The sequence below is a fragment of the Oncorhynchus masou genome, chromosome 13, assembly GCF_036934945.1.
Source record: "Oncorhynchus masou masou isolate Uvic2021 chromosome 13, UVic_Omas_1.1, whole genome shotgun sequence".
In the NCBI taxonomy this organism is placed as follows: Eukaryota; Metazoa; Chordata; class Actinopteri; order Salmoniformes; family Salmonidae; genus Oncorhynchus; species Oncorhynchus masou.
Genome location: NC_088224.1, coordinates 9,479,206 through 9,506,705, shown reverse-complemented (window position 1 = coordinate 9,506,705; position 27,500 = coordinate 9,479,206). Strand labels below are relative to the sequence as shown.

The 27,500-nt window shown below is 52.2% G+C and overlaps 1 protein-coding gene across 1 annotated transcript in view; it reads right to left on the bottom strand.

Annotated features, from left to right (window-relative positions):
• LOC135551343 (gamma-aminobutyric acid type B receptor subunit 1-like) overlaps positions 1-27,500 on the bottom strand; it is a 180,491-nt gene that overhangs the window by 44,971 nt on the left and 108,020 nt on the right. The window contains exons 10-13 of the mRNA XM_064982564.1: positions 22,000-22,150; positions 21,152-21,284; positions 20,474-20,590; positions 12,564-12,671 (exon numbers count right to left, since the gene is read on the bottom strand). Coding sequence (XP_064838636.1) covers positions 12,564-12,671; positions 20,474-20,590; positions 21,152-21,284; positions 22,000-22,150 — 509 coding nt within the window. The remainder of the gene's footprint in view (positions 1-12,563; positions 12,672-20,473; positions 20,591-21,151; positions 21,285-21,999; positions 22,151-27,500) is intronic.

The window sequence follows — 27,500 nt, the reverse complement described above, 5'->3', positions numbered from 1 at the left end:
ACCAATAGTGATGCAGCTCTGAAAACAAACAGGAAGGGGAGAGGCGAGAGAAGAAAAGAGAGGACAGAAAGAGACAGAGAGAGAGAGAGATGAGAGAAGAGAGGACAGAAACAGACAGAGAGAGAGAGAGAGAGAGAGAGAGAGAGAGAGAGAGAGAGAGAGAGAGAGAGAGAGAGACGAGAGAAGAGAGGACAGAAAGAGAGAGAGAGAGAGAGAGAGAGAGAGAGAGAGAGAGAGAGAGAGAGAGAGAGAGAGAGGAAGACTGAAAGAGAGAGAGAGAGAGAAAAGAGAAAAGAGAGGAAGAGACAAGAGAAGGGAAGGGAGAAGATGAGAAGAGACGGGGAGTCATGACTCATACCTCCACAGTGATGTGTAGACTAGAGAATCAACTGTCTGACTCAGTGGTGGATTTAGGCATAGGATTTAGGTATAGGATTTAGGTATGGGATTTAGGTATAGGATTTAGGTATAGGATTTAGGTATAGGATTTAGGTATAGGATTTAGGTATAGGATTTAGGTATAGGATTTAGGTATGGGATTTAGGTATAGGATTTAGGTATGGGATTTAGGTATAGGATTTAAGTATAGGATTTAGGTATAGGATTTAAGTATAGGATTTAGGTATAGGATTTAGGTATAGGATTTAGGTATAGGATTTAGGTATAGGAATTAGGTATAGGATTTAGATATAGGATTTAGGTATAGGAATTAGATATAGGAATTAGGTATAGGATTTAGGTATAGGATTTAGGTATGGGATTTAGGTATGGGATTTAGGTATGGGATTTAGATATAGGATTTAGGTATAGGATTTAGGTATAGGATTTAGGTATAGGATTTAGATATAGGATTTAGGTATAGGAATTAGATATAGGAATTAGATATAGGATTTAGGTATAGGATTTAGGTATAGGATTTAGGTATGGGATTTAGATATAGGATTTAGGTATAGGAATTAGATATAGGATTTAGGTATAGGAATTAGATATAGGAATTAGATATAGGATTTAGGTATAGGATTTAGGTATGGGATTTAGGTATAGGATTTAGGTATAGGATTTAGGTATGGGATTTAGGTATAGGAATTAGGTATAGGAATTAGATATAGTATTTAAGTATAGGATTTAAGTATAGTATTTAAGTATAGGCGACATGGGCAGCCGCGGCAACCTGCCGGGGCGGCACGGGGCGCCAACACAAAACAAATCGTAATGGTGACATTTGCCCGATCGGTTTTCTATCGCTCATTTGCACGTCAAGTCATTGATATCATGTCACCGTGTGGGACTGTGGGTCAATTAACCTTGTCGGAGTGGGCGCCCTGATTCTAGTTTCTGAGCTAGACAGGCTACTGGCTGGGAAGGTCTCCCACTCAGAAGTATGAGATGGGGAGAGGGATAGGGTAGGTTGACCTCAGGTCTCCTCACTGGAAGCCCGAGGTAGGGGGGTGGGGGTAGGTTGACCTCAGGTCTCCACACTGGAAGCCCGAGGTAGGGGGACAGGGGTAGGTTGACCTCAAGTCTCCACACTGGAAGCCCGAGGTAGGGGGACAGGGGTAGGTTGACCTCAGGTCTCCACACTGGAAGCCTCAGGTAGGGGGACAGGGGTAGTTTGACCTCAGGTCTCCCCACTGCAGGCCGAGGTAGGGGGACAGGGGTAGGTTGACCTCAGGTCTCCACACTGGAAGCCCGAGGTAGGGGGACAGGGGTAGGTTGACCTCAGGGCTCCACACTGGAAGCCCGAGGTAGGGGGACAGGGGTAGGTTGACCTCAGGGCTCCACACTGGAAGCCCGAGGTAGGGAGAAAGGGGAGGTTGACCTCAGGGCTCCACACTGGAAGCCTGAGGTAGGGGGACAGGGGTAGGTTGACCTCAGGGCTCCACACTGGAAGCCTGAGGTAGGGGGACAGGGGGAGGTTGACCTCAGGGCTCCACACTGGAAGCCCGAGGTAGGGGAACAGGGGTAGCTTGACCTCAGGTCTCCACACTGGAAGCCCGAGGTAGAGAACAGGGGAGGTTGACCTCAGGTCTCCACACTGGAAGCCCGAGGTAGGGGTACAGGGGTAGGTTGACCTCAGGTCTCCCCACTGGAAGCCCGAGGTAGGGGGCAGGGGGAGGTTGACCTCAGGTCTCCACACTGGAAGCCCGAGGTAGGGACAGAGGGGTAGGTTGACCTCAGGTCTCCTCACTGGAAGCCCGAGGTAGGGGGACATGGGGTAGGTTGACCTCAGGTCTCCTCACTGGAAGCCCGAGGTAGGGGAACAGGGGTAGGTTGACCTCAGGTCTCCACACTGGAAGCCCGCGGTAGGGGGCAGGGGGAGGTTGACCTCAGGTCTCCCCACTGGAAGCCTGAGGTAGGGGGCAGGGGTAGGTTGATTTCAGGTCTCCCCACTGGAAGCCCGAGGTAGGGGGCAGGGTTTAGGTTGACCTCAGATCTCCACACTGGAAGCCCGAGGTAGGGGGGCGGGGGTAGGTTGACCTCAGGTCTCCACACTGGAAGCCCGAGGTAGGGGGGCAGGGGTAGGTTGACCTCAGGTCTCCACACTGGAAGCCCGAGGTAGGGGTACAGGGGTAGGTTGACCTCAGGTCTCCACACTGGAAGCCCGAGGTAGGGGGACAGGGGTAGGTTGACCTCAGGTCTCCTCACTGGAAGCCCGAGGTAGGGGAACAGGGGTAGGTTGACCTCAGGTCTCCCCACTGGAAGCCCGAGGTAGGGGGACAGGGGTAGGTTGACCTCAGGTCTCCACACTGGAAGCCCGAGGTAGGGGGGCAGGGGGAGGTTGACCTCAGGTCTCCACACTGGAAGCCCGAGGTAGGGGGGACAGGGGTAGGTTGACCTCAGGTCTCCACACTGGAAGCCTGAGGTAGGGGGACAGGGGTAGGTTGACCTCAGGTCTCCACACTGGAAGCCCGAGGTAGGGGGGCAGGGGTAGGTTGACCTCAGGTCTCCACACTGGAAGCCCGAGGTAGGGGGACAGGGGTAGGTTGACCTCAGGTCTCCACACTGGAAGCCCGAGGTAGGGGGACAGGGGTAGGTTGACCTCAAATCTCCTCACTGGAAGCCCGAGGTAGGGAAACAGGGGTAGGTGGACCTCAGGTCTCCTCACTGGAAGCCCGAGGTAGGGGGCAGGGGTAGGTTGACCTCAGGTCTCCACACTGGAAGCCCGAGGTAGGGGGCAGGGGGAGGTTGACCTCAGGTCTCCACACTGGAAGCCCGAGGTAGGGGGACAGGGGTAGGTTGACCTCAGGTCTCCACACTGGAAGCCCGAGGTAGGGGGACAGGGGTAGGTTGACCTCAGGTCTCCTCACTGGAAGCCCGAGGTAGGGGTAAAGGGGTAGGTTGACCTCAGGTCTCCTCACTGGAAGCCAGAGGTAGGGGAGCAGGGGTAGGTTGACCTCAGGTCTCCACACTGGAAGCCCGAGGTAGGGGGCAGGGTAGGTTGACATCAGGTCTCCTCACTGGAAGCCCGAGGTAGGGGGACAGGGGTAGGTTGACCTCAGGTCTCCTCACTGGAAGCCCGAGGTAGGGGGACAGGGGTAGGTTGACCTCAGGTCTCCACACTGGAAGCCAGAGGTAGGGGGACAGGGGTAGGTTGACCTCAGGTCTCCTCACTGGAAGCCCGAGGTAGGGGGCAGGGGTAGGTTGACCTCAGGTCTCCACACTGGAAGCCCGAGGTAGGGAGGGGGTAGGTTGACCTCAGGTCTCCACACTGGAAGCCCGAGGTAGGGGGTCAAGGGGAGGTTGACCTCAGGTCTCCACACTGGAAGCCCGAGGTAGGGGGTGGGGGTAGGTTAACCTCAGGTCTCCACACTGGAAGCCCGAGGTAGGGGGCAGGGGAGGTTGAACCCAGGTCTCCACACTGGAAGCCCGAGGTAGGGGGACATGGGGTAGGTTAACCTTAGGTCTCCACACTGGAAGCCCGAGGTAGGGGGGCGGGGGTAGGTTGACCTCAGGTCTCCCCACTGCAGGCCGAGGTAGGGGGACAGGGGTAGGTTGACCTCAGGTCTCCACACTGGAAGCCCGAGGTAGGGGGACAGGGGTAGGTTGACCTCAGGGCTCCACACTGGAAGCCCGAGGTAGGGGAACAGGGGTAGGTTGACCTCAGGTCTCCACACTGGAAGCCCGAGGTAGGGAGAAAGGGGAGGTTGACCTCAGGGCTCCACACTGGAAGCCTGAGGTAGGGGGACAGGGGTAGGTTGACCTCAGGTCTCCACACTGGAAGCCCGAGGTAGGGGGACAGGGGTAGGTTGACCTCAAATCTCCTCACTGGAAGCCCGAGGTAGGGGAGCAGGGGTAGGTTGACCTCAGGTCTCCACACTGGAAGCCCGAGGTAGGGGGCAGGGGTAGGTTGACCTCGGGTCTCCTCACTGGAAGCCCGAGGTAGGGGGACAGGGGTAGGTTGACCTCAGGTCTCCACACTGGAAGCCCGAGGTAGGGGGACAGGGGTAGGTTGACCTCTGGTCTCCACACTGGAATCCCGAGGTAGGGGGACAGGGGTAGGTTGACCTCAGGTCTCCACACTGGAAGCCCGAGGTAGGGGGACAGGGGTAGGTTGACCTCAGGTCTCCACACTGGAAGCCTGAGGTAGGGGGACAGGGGTAGGTTGACCTCAGGTCTCCTCACTGGAAGCCCGAGGTAGGGGGACAGGGGTAGGTTGACCTCAGGTCTCCTCACTGGAAGCCCGAGGTAGGAGGACAGGGGTAGGTTGACCTCAGGGCTCCACACTGGAAGCCCGAGGTAGGGGGACAGGGGTAGGTTGACCTCAAATCTCCTCACTGGAAGCCCGAGGTAGGGAAACAGGGGTAGGTTGACCTCAGGTCTCCTCACTGGAAGCCCGAGGTAGGGGGCAGGGGTAGGTTGACCTCAGGTCTCCACACTGGAAGCCCGAGGTAGGGGGGCAGGGGGAGGTTGACCTCAGGTCTCCACACTGGAAGCCCGAGGTAGGGGGACAGGGGTAGGTTGACCTCAGGTCTCCACACTGGAAGCCCGAGGTAGGGGGACAGGGGTAGGTTGACCTCAGGTCTCCACACTGGAAGCCCGAGGTAGGGGTAAAGGGGTAGGTTGACCTCAGGTCTCCTCACTGGAAGCCAGAGGTAGGGGAGCAGGGGGTAGGTTGACCTCAGGTCTCCACACTGGAAGCCCGAGGTAGGGGGCAGGGGGTAGGTTGACCTCGGGTCTCCTCACTGGAAGCCCGAGGTAGGGGGACAGGGGTAGGTTGACCTCAGGTCTCCTCACTGGAAGCCCGAGGTAGGGGGACAGGGGTAGGTTGACCTCAGGTCTCCACACTGGAAGCCCGAGGTAGGGGGGCAGGGGTAGGTTGACCTCAGGTCTCCTCACTGGAAGCCCGAGGTAGGGGGCAGGGGTAGGTTGACCTCGGGTCTCCACACTGGAAGCCCGAGGTAGGGAGGGGGGTAGGTTGACCTCAGGTCTCCACACTGGAAGCCCGAGGTAGGGGGTCAAGGGGGAGGTTGACCTCAGGGCTCCACACTGGAAGCCCGAGGTAGGGGGACAGGGGTAGGTTGACCTCAGGTCTCCACACTGGAAGCCCGAGGTAGGGAGAAAGGGGGAGGTTGACCTCAGGGCTCCACACTGGAAGCCTGAGGTAGGGGGACAGGGGTAGGTTGACCTCAGGTCTCCACACTGGAAGCCCGAGGTAGGGGACAGGGGTAGGTTGACCTCAGGTCTCCACACTGGAAGCCCGAGGTAGGGGGGCAGGGGGAGGTTGACCTCAGGTCTCCCCACTGGAAGCCCGAGGTAGGGTGCAGGGGGAGGTTGACCTCAGGTCTCCACACTGGAAGCCCGAGGTAGGGGGACAAGGGTAGGTTGACCTCAGGTCTCCACACTGGAAGCCCGAGGTAGGGGGACAGGGGTAGGTTGACCTCAGGTCTCCTCACTGGAAGCCCGAGGTAGGGGTAAAGGGGTAGATTGACCTCAGGTCTCCTCACTGGAAGCCAGAGGTAGGGGAGCAGGGGTAGGTTGACCTCAGGTCTCCACACTGGAAGCCCGAGGTAGGGGGCAGGGGTAGGTTGACCTCAGGTCTCCTCACTGGAAGCCCGAGGTAGGGGGACAGGGGTAGGTTGACCTCAGGTCTCCTCACTGGAAGCCCGAGGTAGGGGGACAGGGGGTAGGTTGACCTCAGGTCTCCACACTGGAAGCCAGAGGTAGGGGGACAGGGGTAGGTTGACCTCAGGTCTCCTCACTGGAAGCCCGAGGTAGGGGGCAGGGGTAGGTTGACCTCAGGTCTCCACACTGGAAGCCCGAGGTAGGGAGGGGGGTAGGTTGACCTCAGGTCTCCACACTGGAAGCCCGAGGTAGGGGGTCAAGGGGGAGGTTGACCTCAGGTCTCCACACTGGAAGCCCGAGGTAGGGGGGCGGGGGTAGGTTAACCTCAGGTCTCCCCACTGGAAGCCCGAGGTAGGGGGCAGGGGAGGTTGAACCCAGGTCTCCACACTGGAAGCCCGAGGTAGGGGGACATGGGGTAGGTTAACCTTAGGTCTCCACACTGGAAGCCCGAGGTAGGGGGCGGGGTAGGTTGACCTCAGGTCTCCACACTGGAAGCCCGAGGTAGGGGGACATGGGGTAGGTTAACCTTAGGTCTCCACACTGGAAGCCCGAGGTAGGGGGCGGGGGTAGGTTGACCTCAGGTCTCCACACTGGAAGCCCGAGTTAGGGGGACAGGGGTAGGTTGACCTCAGGTCTCCACACTGGAATCCCGAGGTAGGGGGGCAGGGGTAGGTTGACCTCAGGTCTCCACACTGGAAGCCCGAGGTAGGGGGACAGGGGTAGGTTGACCTCAGGTCTCCACACTGGAAGCCCGAGGTAGGGGGACAGGGGTAGGTTGACCTCAAGTCTCCACACTGGAAGCCCGAGCTAGGGGGGCAGGGGTAGGTTGACCTCAGGTCTCCACACTGGAAGCCTCAGGTAGGGGGACAGGGGTAGGTTGACCTCAGGTCTCCCCACTGCAGGCCGAGGTAGGGGGACAGGGGTAGGTTGACCTCAGGTCTCCACACTGGAAGCCCGAGGTAGGGGGACAGGGGTAGGTTGACCTCAGGGCTCCACACTGGAAGCCCGAGGTAGTGGGACAGGGTAGGTTGACCTCAGGTCTCCACACTGGAAGCCCGAGGTAGGGAGAAAGGGGGAGGTTGACCTCAGGGCTCCACACTGGAAGCCTGAGGTAGGGGGACAGGGGTAGGTTGACCTCAGGTCTCCACACTGGAAGCCCGAGGTAGGGGGACAGGGGTAGGTTGACCTCAAATCTCCTCACTGGAAGCCCGAGGTAGGGGAGCAGGGGTAGGTTGACCTCAGGTCTCCACACTGGAAGCCCGAGGTAGGGGGCAGGGGTAGGTTGACCTCGGGTCTCCTCACTGGAAGCCCGAGGTAGGGGGACAGGGGTAGGTTGACCTCAGGTCTCCACACTGGAAGCCCGAGGTAGGGGGACAGGGGTAGGTTGACCTCTGGTCTCCACACTGGAATCCCGAGGTAGGGGGACAGGGGTAGGTTGACCTCAGGTCTCCACACTGGAAGCCCGAGGTAGGGGGACAGGGGTAGGTTGACCTCAGGTCTCCACACTGGAAGCCCGAGGTAGGGGGGCGGGGGTAGGTTGACCTCAGGTCTCCTCACTGGAAGCCCGAGGTAGGGGGACAGGGGTAGGTTGACCTCAGGTCTCCTCACTGGAAGCCCGAGGTAGGAGGACAGGGGTAGGTTGACCTCAGGGCTCCACACTGGAAGCCCGAGGTAGGGGGACAGGGGTAGGTTGACCTCAAATCTCCTCACTGGAAGCCCGAGGTAGGGAAACAGGGGTAGGTTGACCTCAGGTCTCCTCACTGGAAGCCCGAGGTAGGGGGGCAGGGGTAGGTTGACCTCAGGTCTCCACACTGGAAGCCCGAGGTAGGGGGGCGGGGGTAGGTTGACCTCAGGTCTCCCCACTGGAAGCCCGAGGTAGGGGGACAGGGGTAGGTTGACCTCAGGTCTCCACACTGGAAGCCCGAGGTAGGGGGACAGGGGTAGGTTGACCTCAGGTCTCCTCACTGGAAGCCCGAGGTAGGGGTAAAGGGGGTAGGTTGACCTCAGGTCTCCTCACTGGAAGCCAGAGGTAGGGGAGCAGGGGTAGGTTGACCTCAGGTCTCCACACTGGAAGCCCGAGGTAGGGGGACAGGGGTAGGTTGACCTCGGGTCTCCTCACTGGAAGCCCGAGGTAGGGGGACAGGGGTAGGTTGACCTCAGGTCTCCTCACTGGAAGCCCGAGGTAGGGGGACAGGGGTAGGTTGACCTCAGGTCTCCACACTGGAAGCCAGAGGTAGGGGGACAGTGGTAGGTTGACCTCAGGTCTCCTCACTGGAAGCCCGAGGTAGGGGGCAGGGGTAGGTTGACCTCAGGTCTCCACACTGGAAGCCCGAGAAAGGGGGACAGGGGTAGGTTGACCTCAGGTCTCCACACTGGAAGCCCGAGGTAGGGGGACAGGGGTAGGTTGACCTCAAGTCTCCACACTGGAATCCCGAGGTAGGGGGACAGGGGTAGGTTGACCTCAGGTCTCCACACTGGAAGCCTCAGGTAGGGGGACAGGGGTAGGTTGACCTCAGGTCTCCCCACTGCAGGCCGAGGTAGGGGGACAGGGGTAGGTTGACCTCAGGTCTCCAAACTGGAAGCCCGAGGTAGGGGGACAGGGGTAGGTTGCCCTCAGGTCTCCAAAATGGAAGCCCGAGGTAGGGGGACAGGGGTAGGTTGACCTCAGGTCTCCACACTGGAAGCCCGAGGTAGGGAGAAAGGGGAGGTTGACCTCAGGGCTCCACACTGGAAGCCTGAGGTAGGGGGACAGGGGTAGGTTGACCTCAGGTCTCCACACTGGAAGCCTGAGGTAGGGGGACAGGGGGAGGTTGACCTCAGGGCTCCACACTGGAAGCCCGAGGTAGGGGAACAGGGGGTAGCTTGACCTCAGGTCTCCACACTGGTAGCCCGAGGTAGAGAACAGGGGAGGTTGACCTCAGGTCTCCACACTGGAAGCCCGAGGTAGGGGGATAGGGGTAGGTTGACCTCAGGTCTCCCCACTGGAAGCCCGAGGTAGGGGGGCAGGGGGAGGTTGACCTCAGGTCTCCACACTGGAAGCCCGAGGTAGGGGTACAGGGGTAGGTTGAACTCAGGTCTCCACACTGGAAGCCCGCGGTAGGGGGCAGGTGTAGGTTGACCTCAGGTCTCCCCACTGGAAGCCCGAGGTAGGGGGCAGGGGTAGGTTGATTTCAGGTCTCCCCACTGGAAGCCCGAGGTAGGGGGCAGGGGTAGGTTGACCTCAGATCTCCACACTGGAAGCCCGAGGTAGGGGGCGGGGGTAGGTTGACCTCAGGTCTCCACACTGGAAGCCCGAGGTAGGGGTACAGGGGTAGGTTGACGTCAGGTCTCCACACTGGAAGCCCGAGGTAGGGGTACAGGGGTAGGTTGACCTCAGGTCTCCACACTGGAAGCCCGAGGTAGGGGGACAGGGGTAGGTTGACCTCAGGTCTCCACACTGGAAGCCCGAGGTAGGGGGACAGAGGTAGGTTGACCTCAGGTCTCCACACTGGAAGCCCGAGGTAGGGGAGCAGGGGAGGTTGACCTCAGGTCTCCACACTGGAAGCCCGAGGTAGGGGGACAGGGGTAGGTTGACCTCAGGTCTCCACACTGGAAGCCTGAGGTAGGGGGGCAGGGGTAGGTTGACCTCAGGTCTCCACACTGGAAGCCCGAGGTAGGGGGACAGGGGTAGGTTGACCTCAGGTCTCCACACTGGAAGCCCGAGGTAGGGGGACAGGGGTAGGTTGACCTCAGGTCTCCACACTGGAAGCCCGAGGTAGGGGGACAGTGGTAGGTTGACCTCAAATCTCCTCACTGGAAGCCCGAGGTAGGGAAACAGGGGTAGGTTGACCTCAGGTCTCCCCACTGGAAGCCCGAGGTAGGGGGACAGGGGTAGGTTGACCTCAGGTCTCCACACTGGAAGCCCGAGGTAGGGGGCAGGGGGAGGTTGACCTCAGGTCTCCACACTGGAAGCCCGAGGTAGGGGGACAGGGGTAGGTTGACCTCAGGTCTCCACACTGGAAGCCCGAGGTAGGGGGACAGGGGTAGGTTGACCTCAGGTCTCCTCACTGGAAGCCCGAGGTAGGGGTAAAGGGGTAGGTTGACCTCAGGTCTCCACACTGGAAGCCCGAGGTAGGGAAGTAGGGGGAGGTTGACCTCAGGTCTCCCCACTGGAAGCCCGAGGTAGGGGGGGGGTAGGTTGACCTCAGGTCTCCACACTGGAAACCCGAGGTAGGGAGGTAGGGGGAGGTTGACCTCAAGTCTCCCCACTGGAAGCCCGAGGTAAGGGGCGGGGGTAGGTTGACCTCAGGTCTCCTCACTGGAAGCCCGAGGTAGGGGGCGGGGGTAGGTTGACCTCAGGTCTCCTCACTGGAAGCCCGAGGTAGGGGGGGGGGGAGGTTGACCTCAGATCTCCTCACTGGAAGCCCGAGGTAGGGGAACAGGGGTAGGTTGACCTCAGGTCTCCACACTGGAAGCCCGAGGTTGGGGGGCGGGGGTAGGTTGACCTCAGGTCTCCACACTGGAAGCCCGAGGTAGGGGGCAGGGGGAGGTTGACCTCAGGTCTCCACACTGGAAGCCCGAGGTAGGGGGCGGGGGTAGGTTAACCTCAGGTCTCCACACTGGAAGCCTGAGGTAGGGGACGGGGTAGGTTGACCTCAGGGCTCCACACTGGAAGCCTGAGGTAGTGGGACAGGGGGAGGTTGACCTCAGGGCTCCACACTGGAAGCCCGAGGTAGGGGGACAGGGGTAGGTTGACCTCAGGTCTCCACACTGGAAGCCCGAGGTAGGGGGGCACGGGTAGGTTGACCTCAGGTCTCCCCACTGGAAGCCTGAGGTAGGGGGACAGGGGTAGGTTGACCTCAGGTCTCCACACTGGAAGCCGAGGTAGGGGGGGGGGCCTAGGTTGACCTCAGGTCTCCACACTGGAATCCCGAGGTAGGGGAGCAGGGGGAGGTTGACCTCAGGTCTCAACACTGGAAGCCCGAGGTAGGGCGGCGGGGGTAGGTTAACCTCAGGTCTCCATACTGGAAGCCCGAGGTAGGGGGAAAGGGGTAGGTTGACCTCAGGTCTCCCCACTGGAAGCCCGAGGTAGGGGGCGGGGGTAGGTTGACCTCAGGTCTCCTCACTGGAAGCCCGAGGTAGGGGGCGGGGTAGGTTGACCTCAGGTCTCCTCACTGGAAGCCCGAGGTAGTGGGGCAGGGGTAGGTTGACCTCAGGTCTCCTCAATGGAAGCCCGAGGTAGGGGGCGGGGGTAGGTTGACCTCAGGTCTCCTCACTGGAAGCCCGAGGTAGTGGGGCAGGGGTAGGTTGACCTCGGGTCTCCCCACTAGAAGCCCGAGGTAGGGAGGTGGGGGTAGGTTGACCTCAGGTCTCCACACTGGAAGCTTGAGGTAGGGGGACAGGGTAGGTTGACCTCAGGGCTCCACACTGGAAGCCTGAGGTAGGGGACAGGGGTAGGTTGACCTCAGGGCTCCACACTGGAAGCCTGATGTAGGGGGACAGGGGAGGTTGACCTCAGGGCTCCACACTGGAAGCCCGAGGTAGGGGGCAGGGGAGGTTGACCTCAGGTCTCCCCACTGGAAGCCCGAGGTAGGGGGACAGGGGTAGGTTGACCTCAGGCCTCCCCACTGGATTCCGAGGTAGGCGGACAGGGGTAGGTTGACCTCAGGTCTCCTCACTGGAAGCCCGAGGTAGGGGGCAGGGGGAGGTTGACCTCAGGTCTCCCCACTGGAAGCCCGAGGTAGGGGGACAGGGGTAGGTTGACCTCAGGCCTCCCCACTGGATTCCGAGGTAGGGGGCACGGGTAGGTTAACCTCAGGTCTCCACACTGGAAGCCCGAGGTAGGGGCGGGGGTAGGTTGACCTCAGGTCTCCACACTGGAAGCCTGAGGTAGGGGGGCAGGGGGAGGTTGACCTCAGGTCTCCTCACTGGAAGCCCGAGATAGGAGGGGGTAGGTTGACCTCAGGTCTCCTCACTGGAAGCCCGAGGTAGGGGGCGGGGTAGTTTGACCTCAGGTCTCCCCACTGGAAGCCCGAGGTAGGGAGTTGGGGGTAGGTTGACCTCAGGTCACCCCACTGGAAGCCTGAGGTAGGGGGAGCAGGGGAATCTATCAAATAGCGCACCTCTAACTTTGTAGAGTACTAATGCCTCTGAACGGGGGTTCTCCATGGAGCCAAGCTAGAACCACCACTGATCTGACTCATACCTCCACACTGATGTGTAGACTAGATGATTTACTATCTGACTCATACCTCCACACTGATGTGTAGACTAGAGGATCAACTATCTGACTCATACCTCCACACTGATGTGTAGAGGATCAACTATCTGACTCATACCTCCACAGTGAAGTGTAGACTAGAGGATCAACTAACTATCTGACTCATACCTCCACACTGATGTGTAGAGGATCAACTATCTGACTCATACCTCCACAGTGAAGTGTAGACTAGAGGATCAACTATCTGACTCGTACCTCCACACTGATGTGTAGACTAGAGGATCAACTATCTGACTCATACCTCCACAGTGATGTGTAGAGGATCCACTATTTGCCAGATCATGAGTGACAGGACGTCGATGACCAGCAGCACCCCCACGGTGGCATAGAGTTTCCACGGCTCCAGATGCTGCAAGGAATCATGGGATATAGGAGGACTGGTCAGTTAGTGTGTGTTTCAAATGGCACCCACTACTTTAGCACCCTTTTCCCTGTATAGTGCACTACTTTGGCACCCTGTTCCCAACAGGAAATAGGGCACTACTTTGGCACACTGTTCCCTACAGTGTAAACCCCTCTAGACCATCCCTCTAGACCATCCCTCTACCCCTCTAGACATCCCTCTAGACCCTCCCTCTATCCCTCTAGACCATCCCTCTAGACCATCCCTCTCCCCTCTAGACCATCCCTCTACCCCTCTAGACCATCCCTCTACCCCTCTAGACCACCCCTCTAGACCATCCATCCAGAGCATCCCTCCAGAGCACCCCTCTACCCCTCTAGACCATCCCTCTACCCCTCTAGACCACCCCTCTACCCCTCTAGACCATCCCTCCAGACAATCCCTCTAGACCATCCCTCTAGACCATCCCTCTACCCCTCTAGACGTCCCTCTAGACCATCCCTCTAGACCCTCCCTCTACCCCTCTAGACCATCCCTCTACCCCTCTAGACCATCCCTCTACCCCTCTAGATCACCCCTCTACCCCTCTAGACCATCCCTCCAGACCATCCCTGTAGACCATCCCTGTAGACCATCCCTCTAGACCCTCCCTCTAACCCTCTAGACCATCCCTCTACCCCCAGACCATCCCTGTAGACCATCCCTGTAGACCATCCCTCTAGACTACCCCTCTACCCCTCTAGACCATCCCTCAGTACAATACTGTTGTCCAGGGGTATAGTCAGTACACTACTGTTGTCCAGGGGTATAGTCAGTACACTACTGTTGTCCAGGGGTATAGTCAGTACACTACTGTTGTCCAGGGGTATAGTCAGTACACTACTGTTGACCAGGGGCACTTTATAGTGAATAGGGCCCCATTTTGGACAAACCCTTTGGTGGATGAACACAGGGGATCATGGCCCAAGGCCCAGACATCCGTTCGAGTTGACTGTGAGGGATTAACGATGACATAAATAGACTGGAGCCTGAGCTCACAGAGAAAACAGAGATTCAATTCAATCTGCCCCCCACCAAAGCGTCTGGTTGGGCCGTAAACATTTAAACACAGGGTCCATACCAAATTAAAACCCAACGAGCAGCGCTCACTGACAAAAAATAAAATAAAATAATAATAATAATAATAATAATAAAGGTAAAAATACTATTTTATGTAACTGTTTGAAAGAAGAAAAATAAAAAGTGAGGAGAGACAACGAACCGATAACGTAACTGTAATATTGATTTTGTTGTTCTGTAACGAATTTGATTTATTTTCCTCATAGGAAGCAGAACGATAAAGAACTTGCATCCCAAATGGCACCCTACACTCCTATTCCCTATAGGGCCCTGGTCAAATGTAGTGCACTACAAAGGGGAATAGGCTGCCATTTGGGATGGACCTTCTATTCACTATCTATTGTCCGAGTTATAGTCCACACTATCTTCTATATAGTAGTAGATATATCAGTAATTCAGTTGAAAAACACAAAGGTAGAAGTAAACGTAAACTTTTCCTACAGTCAAATGACCAAATCGCCCTCTATTGGCCTCATGGGTGGAATGTTCTTAATATTATGTTAATATTAATATATTTTAAATATTTTATTAATATTAATAAATAGTAATATTTTTTAAATATTAATAGATATTTTTTATTTTATTAATATTAATATAGTTTAAATATTTTATTAATATTAATACATAGTAATATTTTTTAACTATTAATAGATATGTTTTATTTTATTAATATTAATATATTTTTAATATTATATTAATATTAATAAATATTATTTCTTACAAACCTGCGGATTGGTGTTTCTATGTTATATTTCAGTCTTCTGTGATGTACAAAAAGTGTAATATTGGGATTCAAACTCAAAATGTAATATATTTTAACTCTATATCTGACATGGTACAGGTGTCTTCTTTCTTAAAAGCCCATAACCACGTGTGTGACGTGTATACCTTTATATGAAAGTAGATTTGTTTTAAGACTACCTAGAAACACTCTGTGTGACCCCTGATTTAGCCCAAAGAAGTAAAAGGTTAAACATGCCTCATATCTAGATACTGTGGAAATGTATGTGACATGGCAAACATAGAGGATCACCTAACACTAGCAGAAAATACATTTTACACCTATTATCTACTTGAAATAGAAACATATTTATCACACACACCCTATTTTACACGGGTGGCAGGTAGCCTAGTGGTTAGAGCGTTGGGCCGTGACGGAAAGGTTGCTGGATCGAATCCTCGAGTTGACAAGGTAAAAACCTGCAGGGCAACAAAGACGCGGATGCCGATTAAGGAAGCACCCCGCCACCCCGGCCCCCCGGCACATCCCTGATCCAGAGGGGTTACATGTCTGAAGACACATTTCAGTTGAAGACATTCAGTTGTACAACTGACTAGGTGTCTCCTCTTTCCTCCTGGTTTCCTCCCAGTGTTGTACAACTGACAAGGTATCCTGGTTTCCTCCCAGTGTTGTACAACTGACAAGGTATCCTGGTTTCCTCCCAGTGTTGTACAACTGACAAGGTATCCTGGTTTCCTCCCAGTGTTGTACAACTGACTAGGTATCCTGGTTTCCTCCCAGTGTTGTGCAACTGACAAGGTATCCTGGTTTCCTCCCAGTGTTGTATAACTGACAAGGTATCCTGGTTTCCTCCCAGTGTTGTACAACTGACAAGGTATCCTGGTTTCCTCCCAGTGTTGTACAACTGACTAGATATCCTGGTTTCCTCCCAGTGTTGTACAACTGACAAGGTATCCTGGTTTCCTCCCAGTGTTGTACAACTGACAAGGTATCCTGGTTATCTCCCAGTGTTGTACAACTGACAAGGTATCCTGGTTTCCTCCCAGTGTTGTACAACTGACTAGTTATCCTGGTTTCCTCCCAGTGTTGTACAACTGACAAGGTATCCTGGTTTCCTCCCAGTGTTGTACAACTGACAAGGTATCCTGGTTTCCTCCCAGTGTTGTACAACTGACAAGGTATCCTGGTTTCCTCCCAGTGTTGTACAACTGACAAGGTATCCTGGTTTCCTCCCAGTGTTGTACAACTGACTAGATATCCTGGTTTCCTCCCAGTGTTGTACAACTGACTAGGTGTCTCCTCTTTCCTCCTGGTTTCCTCCCAGTGTTGTACAACTGACTAGGTATCCTGGTTTCCTCCCAGTGTTGTACAACTGACTAGGTGTCTCCTCTTTCCTCCTGGTTTCCTCCCAGTGTTGTACAACTGACAAGGTATCCTGGTTTCCTCCCAGTGTTGTACAACTGACTAGGTATCCTGGTTTCCTCCCAGTGTTGTACAACTGACTAGGTGTCTCCTCTTTCCTCCTGGTTTCCTCCCAGTGTTGTACAACTGACTAGGTATCCTGGTTTCCTCCCAGTGTTGTACAACTGACTAGGTGTCTCCTCTTTCCTCCTGGTTTCCTCCCAGTGTTGTACAACTGACAAGGTATCCTGGTTTCCTCCCAGTGTTGTACAACTGACTAGGTATCCTGGTTTCCTCCCAGTGTTGTACAACTGACTAGATATCCTGGTTTCCTCCCAGTGTTGTACAACTGACAAGGTATCCTGGTTTCCTCCCAGTGTTGTACAACTGACTAGATATCCTGGTTTCCTCCCAGTGTTGTACAACTGACTAGATATCCTGGTTTCCTCCCAGTGTTGTACAACTGACAAGGTATCCTGGTTTCCTCCCAGTGTTGTACAACTGACTAGATATCCTGGTTTCCTCCCAGTGTTGTACAACTGACTAGATATCCTGGTTTCCTCCCAGTGTTGTACAACTGACTAGATATCCTGGTTTCCTCCCAGTGTTGTACAACTGACAAGGTATCCTGGTTTCCTCCCAGTGTTGTACAACTGACAAGGTATCCTGGTTTCCTCCCAGTGTTGTACAACTGACTAGGTATCCTGGTTTCCTCCCAGTGTTGTACAACTGACTAGGTGTCTCCTCTTTCCTCCTGGTTTCCTCCCAGTGTTGTACAACTGACTAGGTATCCTGGTTTCCTCCCAGTGTTGTACAACTGACTAGGTGTCTCCTCTTTCCTCCTGGTTTCCTCCCAGTGTTGTACAACTGACAAGGTATCCTGGTTTCCTCCCAGTGTTGTACAACTGACTAGGTATCCTGGTTTCCTCCCAGTGTTGTACAACTGACTAGGTGTCTCCTCTTTCCTCCTGGTTTCCTCCCAGTGTTGTACAACTGACTAGGTATCCTGGTTTCCTCCCAGTGTTGTACAACTGACTAGGTGTCTCCTCTTTCCTCCTGGTTTCCTCCCAGTGTTGTACAACTGACAAGGTATCCTGGTTTCCTCCCAGTGTTGTACAACTGACTAGGTATCCTGGTTTCCTCCCAGTGTTGTACAACTGACTAGATATACAGGTTTCCTCCCAGTGTTGTACAACTGACTAGATATCCTGGTTTCCTCCCAGTGTTGTACAACCTACTAGGTATCCTGGTTTCCTCCCAGTCTTTTACAACTGACTAGGTATCCTGGTTTCCTCCCAGTGTTGTACAACTGACTAGGTATCCTGGTTTCCTCCCAGTGTTGTACAACTGACGAGGTATCCTGGTTTCCTCCCAGTGTTGTACAACTGACTAGATATCCTGGTTTCCTCCCAGTGTTGTACAACTGACTAGGTATCCTGGTTTCCTCCCAGTGTTGTACAACTGACTAGATATCCTGGTTTCCTCCCAGTGTTGTACAACTGACTAGGTATCCTGGTTTCCTCCCAGTGTTGTACAACTGACTAGGTATCCTGGTTTCCTCCCAGTGTTGTACAACTGACTAGATATCCTGGTTTCCTCCCAGTGTTGTACAACTGACTAGGTATCCTGGTTTCCTCCCAGTGTTGTACAACTGACTAGATATCCTGGTTTCCTCCCAGTGTTGTACGACTGACAAGGTATCCTGGTTTCCTCCCAGTGTTGTACAACTGACTAGGTATCCTGGTTTCCTCCCAGTGTTGTACAACTGAATAGATATCCTGGTTTCCTCCCAGTGTTGTACAACTGACAAGGTATCCTGGTTTCCTCCCAGTGTTGTACAACTGACTAGGTATCCTGGTTTCCTCCCAGTGTTGTACAACTGACTAGGTATCCTGGTTTCCTCCCAGTGTTGTACAACTGACGAGGTATCCTGGTTTCCTCCCAGTGTTGTACAACTGACTAGGTATCCTGGTTTCCTCCCAGTGTTGTACAACTGACTAGGTATCCTGGTTTCCTCCCAGTGTTGTACAACTGACTAGGTATCCTGGTTTCCTCCCAGTGTTGTACAACTGACTAGATATCCTGGTTTCCTCCCAGTGTTGTACAACTGACAAGGTATCCTGGTTTCCTCCCAGTGTTGTACAACTGACTAGATATCCTGGTTTCCTCCCAGTGTTGTACAACTGACTAGATATCCTGGTTTCCTCCCAGTGTTGTACAACTGACAAGGTATCCTGGTTTCCTCCCAGTGTTGTACAACTGACTAGGTATCCTGGTTTCCTCCCAGTGTTGTACAACTGACTAGGTATCCTGGTTTCCTCCCAGTGTTGTACAACTGACTAGGTATCCTGGTTTCCTCCCAGTGTTGTACAACTGACAAGGTATCCTGGTTTCCTCCCAGTGTTGTACAACTGACTAGGTATCCTGGTTTCCTCCCAGTGTTGTACAACTGACTAGGTATCCTGGTTTCCTCCCAGTGTTGTACGACTGACAAGGTATCCTGGTTTCCTCCCAGTGTTGTACAACTGACTAGATATCCTGGTTTCCTCCCAGTGTTGTACAACTGACTAGGTATCCTGGTTTCCTCCCAGTGTTGTACAACTGACAAGGTATCCTGGTTTCCTCCCAGTGTTGTACAACTGACTAGGTATCCTGGTTTCCTCCCAGTGTTGTACAACTGACTAGATATCCTGGTTTCCTCCCAGTGTTGTACAACTGACTAGGTATCCTGGTTTCCTCCCAGTGTTGTACAACTGACTAGGTATCCTGGTTTCCTCCCAGTGTTGTACAACTGACTAGATATCTCCTCTTTTACAGAATGCAAAATGAGGATCCCTGCATCTCAAAGGTTCTAACGAGAAAGATCTTACGCAATACCCCCCCCCCCCCCCCAAACAGCCACACGTCAGTGTCGGGGGGGTTATCTCGGCGGCCGCAAGGCTTGCTGGGACATTTCAATGTTCAATGGGTGGAACGTCTCTCCCCAGCCTTCTGTCTGTGTCCCCAATGGCACCCTATAAACTACACACTGCAGTACAATTTTGATCAGAGCCTTATGGGACACCCAGTGGGCCCTGGTCAAAAGTAATGCAATATATAGGGAATAAAGTGCTATTTGGGACACAGACTCTGAGTAGAGGGCCTGGCTAGCTGGTTGGCTGGTTGGTTGCTGGCTGAATGGCTGGCTGGATGCTGGCTGGCTGGCAGAATGACTGGCCCACTGGCTGGTTACTGGCTAGCTGAATGGCTGAATGACTGGCTGGCTGGCTGGTTACTGGCTGGCTGAATGGCTGAATGACTGGCTGGTTGGTTACTGGCTGGCTGGCTGAATGGCTTTCTGGCTGAATGACTGTCTGGCTGGTTACTGGCTAGTTGAATGGCTGAATGACTGGTTACTGGCTGGCTGAATGGCTGAATGACTGGCTGGTTACTGGCTGGCTGGCTGGCTGAATGACTGGCTGGCTGGTTACTGGCTGGCTGAATGGCTGAATGACAGGCTGGTTGGTTACTGGCTGGCTGGCTGAATGGCTTTCTGGCTGAATGACTGGCTGGCTGGTTACTGGCTGGCCGGTTACTGGCTGGCTGAATGGCTGAATGACTGGCTGGCTGGCTAGTTACTGGCTAGCTGAATGGCGGGTTACTGGCTGGCTGGCTGGCTGGCTGAATGACTGTCTGGCTGGTTACTGGCTAGCTGAATGGCTGAATGACTAGCTGGTTACTGGCTGGCTGGCTGGCTGGCTGAATGACTGGCTGGCTGGTTACTGGCTGGCTGAATGGCTGAATGACTGGCTGGCTGGCTGGTTACTGGCTGGCTGAATGGCTGAATGACTGGCTGGCTGGCTGGCTGGTTACTGGCTGGCTGAATGGCTGAATGACTCGCTGTCTGGTTACTGGCTGGCTGGCTGGCTGGCTGAATGACTGGCTGGCTGGTTACTGGCTGGCTGAATAACTGTCTGGCTGGTTACTGGCTGGTTGAATGGCTTGCTGGTTGGTTACTGGCAGGCTGGCTGAATGGCTTTCTGGCTGAATGACTGTCTGGCTGGTTACTGGCTGGCTGAATGGCTGGGAGGGGGAGGGAGGGAGGGGAGGGGGAGGGAGGGGCAAGGGAGGGGGAGGGAGGGAGGGAGGGAGGGAGGGGGGAGGGAGGGAGGGAGGGAGGGAGGGAGGGAGGGAGGGAGGGAGGGAGGGAGGGAGGGAGGGAGGGAGGGGGAGGGAGGGGCGAGGGAGGAGGGAGGGAGGGAGTCATCTAATTGAGGGAGGCCCTTCACCAGTAGGACCAATTGGAGGGGTACAATGGTGGGGCAACTGGGAGGAGCTTGATCTCTCCGAGGGGCCGACTACAGAACAGGACTGGGCTCGAGAGAAAGAGCGGGAGGAGAGAGAGAGTAAATGTGGAATGATAATACCACGTTGAGGAAAATACATCATTTTCAGTGCATATTCAAGGTGCTACAACCTACAAGGGTTCTCCCATGGGGACAGACGAAGACTGCCCTTGACTGGGATGACGCTGGAGTGAAAGCCAGTTACTCTCCTCTTTATTTACCTTCCTCTTCTCCTTCTTGTCGTCCTTCTTGGTGAAGATGGTGTGGACCCACCAGATCTTCGTGAACATAGAACCGTACGCCAGGCTGAAGCCCAGGCCAAGCAGCCACAGACGGAACTGGCCAGGGAATAGGGAAAGAAGATAGATCTATTAAACAATCATATTTAATTATATCTATGCATCTATTAAACAATCATATTTCATTATATCTATGTATCTATTAAACAATCATATTTAATTATATCTATGCATCTATTAAACAATCATATTTCATTATATCTATGTATCTATTAAACAATTATAATTTCTTTACATAACTTGTGGGGGATAAAAACAATTATTTTCAAATGTATTAATGTGTTAAACATAATAGTTATTAAATAATAATTCATTTTTAAAGTCATGTTCTCATTTGGCAGTTATTCATTTGACATCAACTGTCTTCGTACAAGAATTCTAACACACCCATAAAACTCAATCCCCCATAATGCCTCAGTGGTAGGATCCACTTCCCTTTAGCAGTAGATGTCGGGTGAAGATCTTGGGTCAGTTTAGCATTATCCTTACTATTTTTTAAGGTTAGGATCTTTACCTAGGGAAACACTTTCAGCCCATAAAACTCGATCCCACACAATGCTTTAATGGTATGGCTCCACTTCCTGTGTACTTCCTGTGTACCTGGCAGACCACGGGGAACTGCTTCCTGTGTACGTGGTGTCCGTCGAGGCCCAGAGGGAAGACAGCAGCCAGAGCCATCATACACCCCACTGCCGTCATGTTGTTCAGGTAGGGCTGGGAGTTCTGGATGTACCTGTTATACACACACACACACACACACACACACACACACACACACATACACATACACATACAACACACACACACACACACACACACACACAACACACACACACACACACACACACACACACACACACACACACACACACACACACACACATACACATACACACACAACACACAACACACAACACACAACCACACACACACACACACACACACACACACACACATGAACACTATTTCTGTCGACAGAATGTCTGTGTGAGCCATTCAGTATGCAGAGAACCCAGCCTGAAACAGCACACCAGGATATTAGCTGTCTGTCACAAATGTAAATTTCATTTTGGGATTTAACTGTCAAGCTCACAAACCGAGATGTGAATATCCTTGGTAAGAGTCACGCTGAATGACTGATATACAGATATTTGGCTGTCAAGATCACACACCGAGATGTGAATATCCTTGGTAAGAGTCACGCTGAATGAATGATAAACAGGATGTGTCAAGAAGTGGGAATATTGGATATATCTGTGATGGATTTAGGATGAAAATGAATCTTCTCTGAATCACTGTATTTCACACATTTCAAACACGCTTAGAAGATGGGAGAGAACAAATGCTGTATGCACGAGCACGCACACACGCACACGCACACGCACACGCACACACACACACACACACACACACACACACACACACACACCACACAGCTCTTTGCGTACCTGACATTGCTGTTGTAGATGTTGAATGTGAGACACACTATTCCCAGTAGAATCCCCAGGCCAGCGAACACAGACACAGAGACAAAGAGCTTCTGAGAGAGGAACCGAAACACCTCGATAACCACGGTCTGATCTGCTGGGGGGCCTGGACCTACGGGGGGGAGGAGGAGAGAGATAAATGATCACTATAATGAACCCTTAATTGACTGAGAATGCAATCTTATTATAGCAACGACCTGAGAAAAACTTGCAGGGGTAGAATGAGCCATGTGGAGGCTAGGGATGATTAGGTGGACAAGGAAGTATGTGGGATCAGGATGAGACTAAAGCCAGGACATCAGGGTTCACGACCCCTTCTCTTACGAGTGGCACGGGCTCTTTAGTGACCACAGAGAGTCAAGACCTCGATTTAAAATCACAGCTGATGGACAGAAACCCTTGTAGGGAGGGAGGGAGGGAGGGAGGGAGGGATGGAGGGAGGGAGGGAGGGAGGGAGGGAGGGAGGGATGGAGAGATGGAGGGAGGGAGGGATAGATGGATACATGGAGGGAGGGATGGAGAGAGAGATGGATATATGGAGGGAGGGAGGGGGAGGTAGGGAGGGATATATGGAGAGAGGGATGGAGAGAGAGATGGATATATGGAGGGAGGGAGGGGGAGGTAGGGAGGGATATTTGGATAGAGTGATGTAGAGAGAGATGGATATATGGAGGGAGGGAGGGAGGGATATATGGAGGGAGGGAGGGATATATGGAGGGAGGGAGGGAGGGAGGGAGGGAGGGAGGGAGGGAGGGAGGGAGGGAGGGAGGGAGGGAGGGAGGGAGGGAGGGAGGGAGGGAGGGAGGGGGAGGGAGGGAGGGAGGGAGGGATACATGGAGGGAGGGAGGGATGGAGAGAGAGAGAGATGGATATATGGAGGGAGGGAGGGGGGAGGTAGGGAGGGATATATGGAGAGAGGGATGGAGAGAGAGATGAAGAAAGATGGAGAGATATACAGACCCACAGGCTGTGTCCGAATACCCATACTTGAGTTGTAAATAGTAGGCATTATGGGAAAAATGTAACATTTTATAGTATGTGAAATTTTAAAAGAAAATGTAGTATGCTTTAAATGCCAGGATGTCATACTCTTTTCGGCTTTTCATATAGTAGAATTCACTGCATGCTAATGACAAAGAGAATCGTCTTCAGACACGTGTGTTTGGCAACAGCTGATAATCAGAGAAGGTGTAGGAGAGATTTGGTAGAGTTAGAGGTCAGCGGGGTTAGTTTTTTATTTTTTTTATTTCACCTTTATTTAACCAGGTAGACTAGTTGAGAACAAGTTCTCATTTACAACTGCGACCTGACCAAGATAAAGCATAGCAGTGTGAACAGACAACAACACAGAGTTACACATGGAGTAAACAATTAACAAGTCAATAACACAGTAGAAAAAAAGAGTCTATATACATTGTGTGCAAATGGCATGAGGAGGTAGGCGAATAATTACAATTTAGCAGATTAATACTGGAGTGATAAATGATGAGATGAACATGTGCAAGTAGAGATACTTGCGTGCAAAAGAGCAGAAAAGTAAAAAAATAAAAACAGTATGGGGATGAGGTAGATAGATTGGGTGGGCTATTTACAGATGGACTATGTACAGATGCAGCGATCGTTTAGCTGCTCAGATAGCTGATGTTTGAAGTTGGTGAGGGAAATAAAAGCAATTTGTTCCAGTCACAGGCAGTAGAGAACTGGAAGGAAAGGCGGCCAAATGAGGTGTTGGTTTTAGGGATGATCAGTGAGATACACCTGCTGGAGCGTGTGCTATGGGTGGGTGTTGCCATTGTGACCAGTGAACTGAGATAAGGCGGAGCTTTACCTAGCATGGACTTGTAGATGACCTGGAGCCAGTGGGTCTGGAGCCAGCGAGGGCCAGCCGACTAGAGCGTACAGGTCGCAGTGGTGCTTTAATAACGAAACTGATGGCACTGTGATAAACTGTATCTAGTTTGCTGTGTAGAGTGTTGGAGGCAATTTTGTAGATGACATCGCCGAAGTCGAGGATCGGTAGGATAGTCAGTTTTAATAGGGTAAGTTTGGCGGCGTGAGTGAAGGAGGCTTTGTTGCGAAATAAAAAGCTGACTCTAGATTTGATTTTGGATTGGAGATGTTTGATATGAGTCTGGACGGAGAGTTTACAGTCTAGCCAGACACCTAGGTACTTATAGATGTCCACATATTCTAGGTCGGATCCATCCAGGGTGGTGATGCTAGTCGGGCGTGCGGGTGCAGGCAGCGATTGGTTGAAAAGCATACATTTGGTTTTACTAGCGTTTAAGAGCAGTTGGAGGCCACGGAAGGAGTGTTGTGTGGCATTGAAGCTCGTTTGGAGGTTAGATAGCACAGTGTCCAAGGAAGGGCCAGAAGTATACAGAATGGTGTCGTCTGCGTAGAGGTGGATCAGGGAATTGCCCGCAGCAAGAGCAACATCATTGATATATAAAGAGAAAAGAGTCGGCCGAGAATTGAACCCTGTGGTACCCCCATAGAGAAGCCAGAGGACCGGACAACATGCCCTCCGATTTGACACACTGAACTCTGTCTGCAAAGTAGTTGGTGAACCAGGCAAGGCAGTCATTAGAAAAACCGAGGCTACTGAGTCTGCCGATAAGAATATGGTGGTTGACAGAGTCGAAAGCCTTGGCCAGGTCGATGAAGACGGCTGCACAGTACTGTCTTTTATCGATGGCAGTTATGATATCGTTTAGTACCTTGAGCGTGGCTGAAGTGCACCCGTGACCGGCTCGGAAACCGGATTGCACAGCGGAGAAGGTACGGTGGGATTCGAGATGGTCAGTGATCTGTTTGTTGACTTGGCTTTCGAAGACCTTAGATAGGCAGGGCAGGATGGATATAGGTCTGTAATAGTTTGGGTCCAGGGTGTCTCCCCCTTTGAATAGGGGGATGACCGCGGCAGCCTTCCAATCCTTGGGGATCTCAGACGATACGAAAGAGAGGTTGAACAGGCTGGTAATAGGCATTGCGACAATGGAGGTGGATAGTTTCAGAAATAGAGGGTCCAGATTGTCAAGCCCACCTGATTTGTGTGGGTCCAGGTTTTGCAGCTCTTTCAGAACATCTGCTATCTGGATTTGGGTAAAGGAGAAGCTGGGGAGACTTGGGCGAGTAGCTGTGGGGGGGGGGGGGCTGTTGGCCGAGGTTGGAGTAGCCAGGAGGAAGGCAGGGGCAGCCGTTGAGAAATGCTTGTTGAAGTTTTCGATTATCATGGATTTATCGGTGGTGACCGTGTTACCTAGCCTCAGTGCAGTGGGCAGCTGGGAGTAGGTGCTCTTGTTCTCCATGGACTTTACAGTGTCCCAGAACTTTTTGGAGTAGGAGAGATCTGGTAGAGTTAGAGGTCAGCGGGGTTAGTTAGTAGGATCTCCAGTCTGGAATATGGAGTACAGGTGTTGAATCTTAATTTGACCAGTATTGTCACAGCAAAATTATCATGTTTCAACAGGATTTGAACATTTAGTCGATAATGTTACTGGTTAGATAATAGGTTGGCCAAAATTAGGCTACATTAAAAGTACCATACCGCCAATATAACCTTCTTCTAGTGAGGGTTTTCGGTGCAGGATACTTCAAAGCAACAAAAGAGTGATCATAATTAAGATACCGTAGTGTAAATGTAAAACGACAATTGGGGCACTCAAAAGAACAGAGCTTGGAGCTCATCTGTGATGCTGGAACAGGTACAGGATGTCTGTGAATTGGCACTCAAATATAACAGCTTCCTGTCAGACAGTATCTTCAATGTGACGTTGGATTGGTGCGGATGGGAATGTGTTTGTCTCTGACATAGAGGCTCCTATAGTTTGTGTGTTTAAAATAAATACAAATCTATGGTCTCTGCATGCTTCATTGTGCTTCGGTGCTGCATATTTCACTGTTGTTCTAGGAGTGTGTGACGCTGTAACAGTGCTGGTTTAGCCTGGGATTCTGCACTGCTAAGATGCAGCGGTTTAGGGCACAAAGTAGTACACTACAGTGTATAGGGAATAGGGGGCCATTTGGGATACAACATACTTCAGAGCTTGGTGTCGTGTCTTTGGCTATGCCGGATTACGTGATATGACATGCAATTCTATAACATAATTTATCCGTAATTAATATTACCTGATTGAGCTAATCATGTAAATGTAATTAACTAGAGAGTCGGGGCACCACAAAATAATATTTATAGAGCTGTTATCTTCCGAATAAACTCTTAAAGACCTAGTAATATTTTACATCAATAGCAGTCAATATTAATCGTCATCTTAATTCAGTCTCATCTGAAAGTTGTAAATTCTTGGTCTACACGATCCCTGGCTAACAAGTTGAATCAGCAATACAAAATTGGGTTCAATTATTTATTTACTAAATACCTAACTAATCACACAGATAAATCATAACTTGAGTACAAATTACGTCATAAAGGAAAACATCCCTAGTGGGCGGAACAGATATGACAGCTGGTTACACAAAAGAAAAGGGGCTGGGTTTGAGTGAAAGAGCGGGAAGACTGAGGAACAAAGGGAGAAGCTATGCTATTGTAAAAACAGTATCTTATGCATTCTAAATTACCGCCCATTTGGAAAAGGAAAATGCAATAAATATGTACTCTGAGCTGCGCTTCGGTAGGTTGGTGGTAGATGGAAGGCCGTGTTGCCCAACCGAGTCCTTTGAAGAATGTCTCTGGTGGTCAATTGGATACGTTGTAGTAATGTCGTTGTGTGGTAGACGGGATACTGTGTCTGTTCCTTCCTAACCTGCGTTTGCAGCTGCTGTTGCTAACTCAACAGCTAGGAGGTATCACTTCTGTAGTGAAGAAGAGTTCAAAGTTCATACCATTCGCAACCAAAGCTCACGCTGATGTTGGCTTCGTTCTGTAGTTATTATCTGAACCATTCTGAAATCGGACCGTCGTCCTCGGAACAGGAGGTTATATATTATATTATATTATTATATTATTATATATTATATTGCCGTCAAGGCTTTATATTGGAAGTAAGAGCAGGGCGTGTTTGAAAAGTTTTATAGCCCATGACTCTTCATGGGCCACTGATTGAGCAGAGCCCTAAACTTGTGAAAACCCAAATCTCACATTTTATAAGCTAAAATCACATTTCATCACATCACAAATAATTTCATATTCAAACATTTAAATTGAACAACAATTCCATGTGAATCCGATAACTCTGATGTGTAGACTTTCCACTGTAGAGTTTATGTCATCTTATCATTGATGAGAATGTATCAGATGACCTCCGAAGTGACATCATATTCATTAAGTACCACTGCATATGTTCAATTGGTCGGATTACCAGAATATAGTTCATTTCCCCACCCACCTACTGATGTTCCCAGAATCTCTATGTTAACCAAGGGGTTTCCAAATGTCACATCAGTAGGGTAGAGAGAGGAAAAAGGGGGGAAGAGGTATTTATGACTGTCATAAACCTACC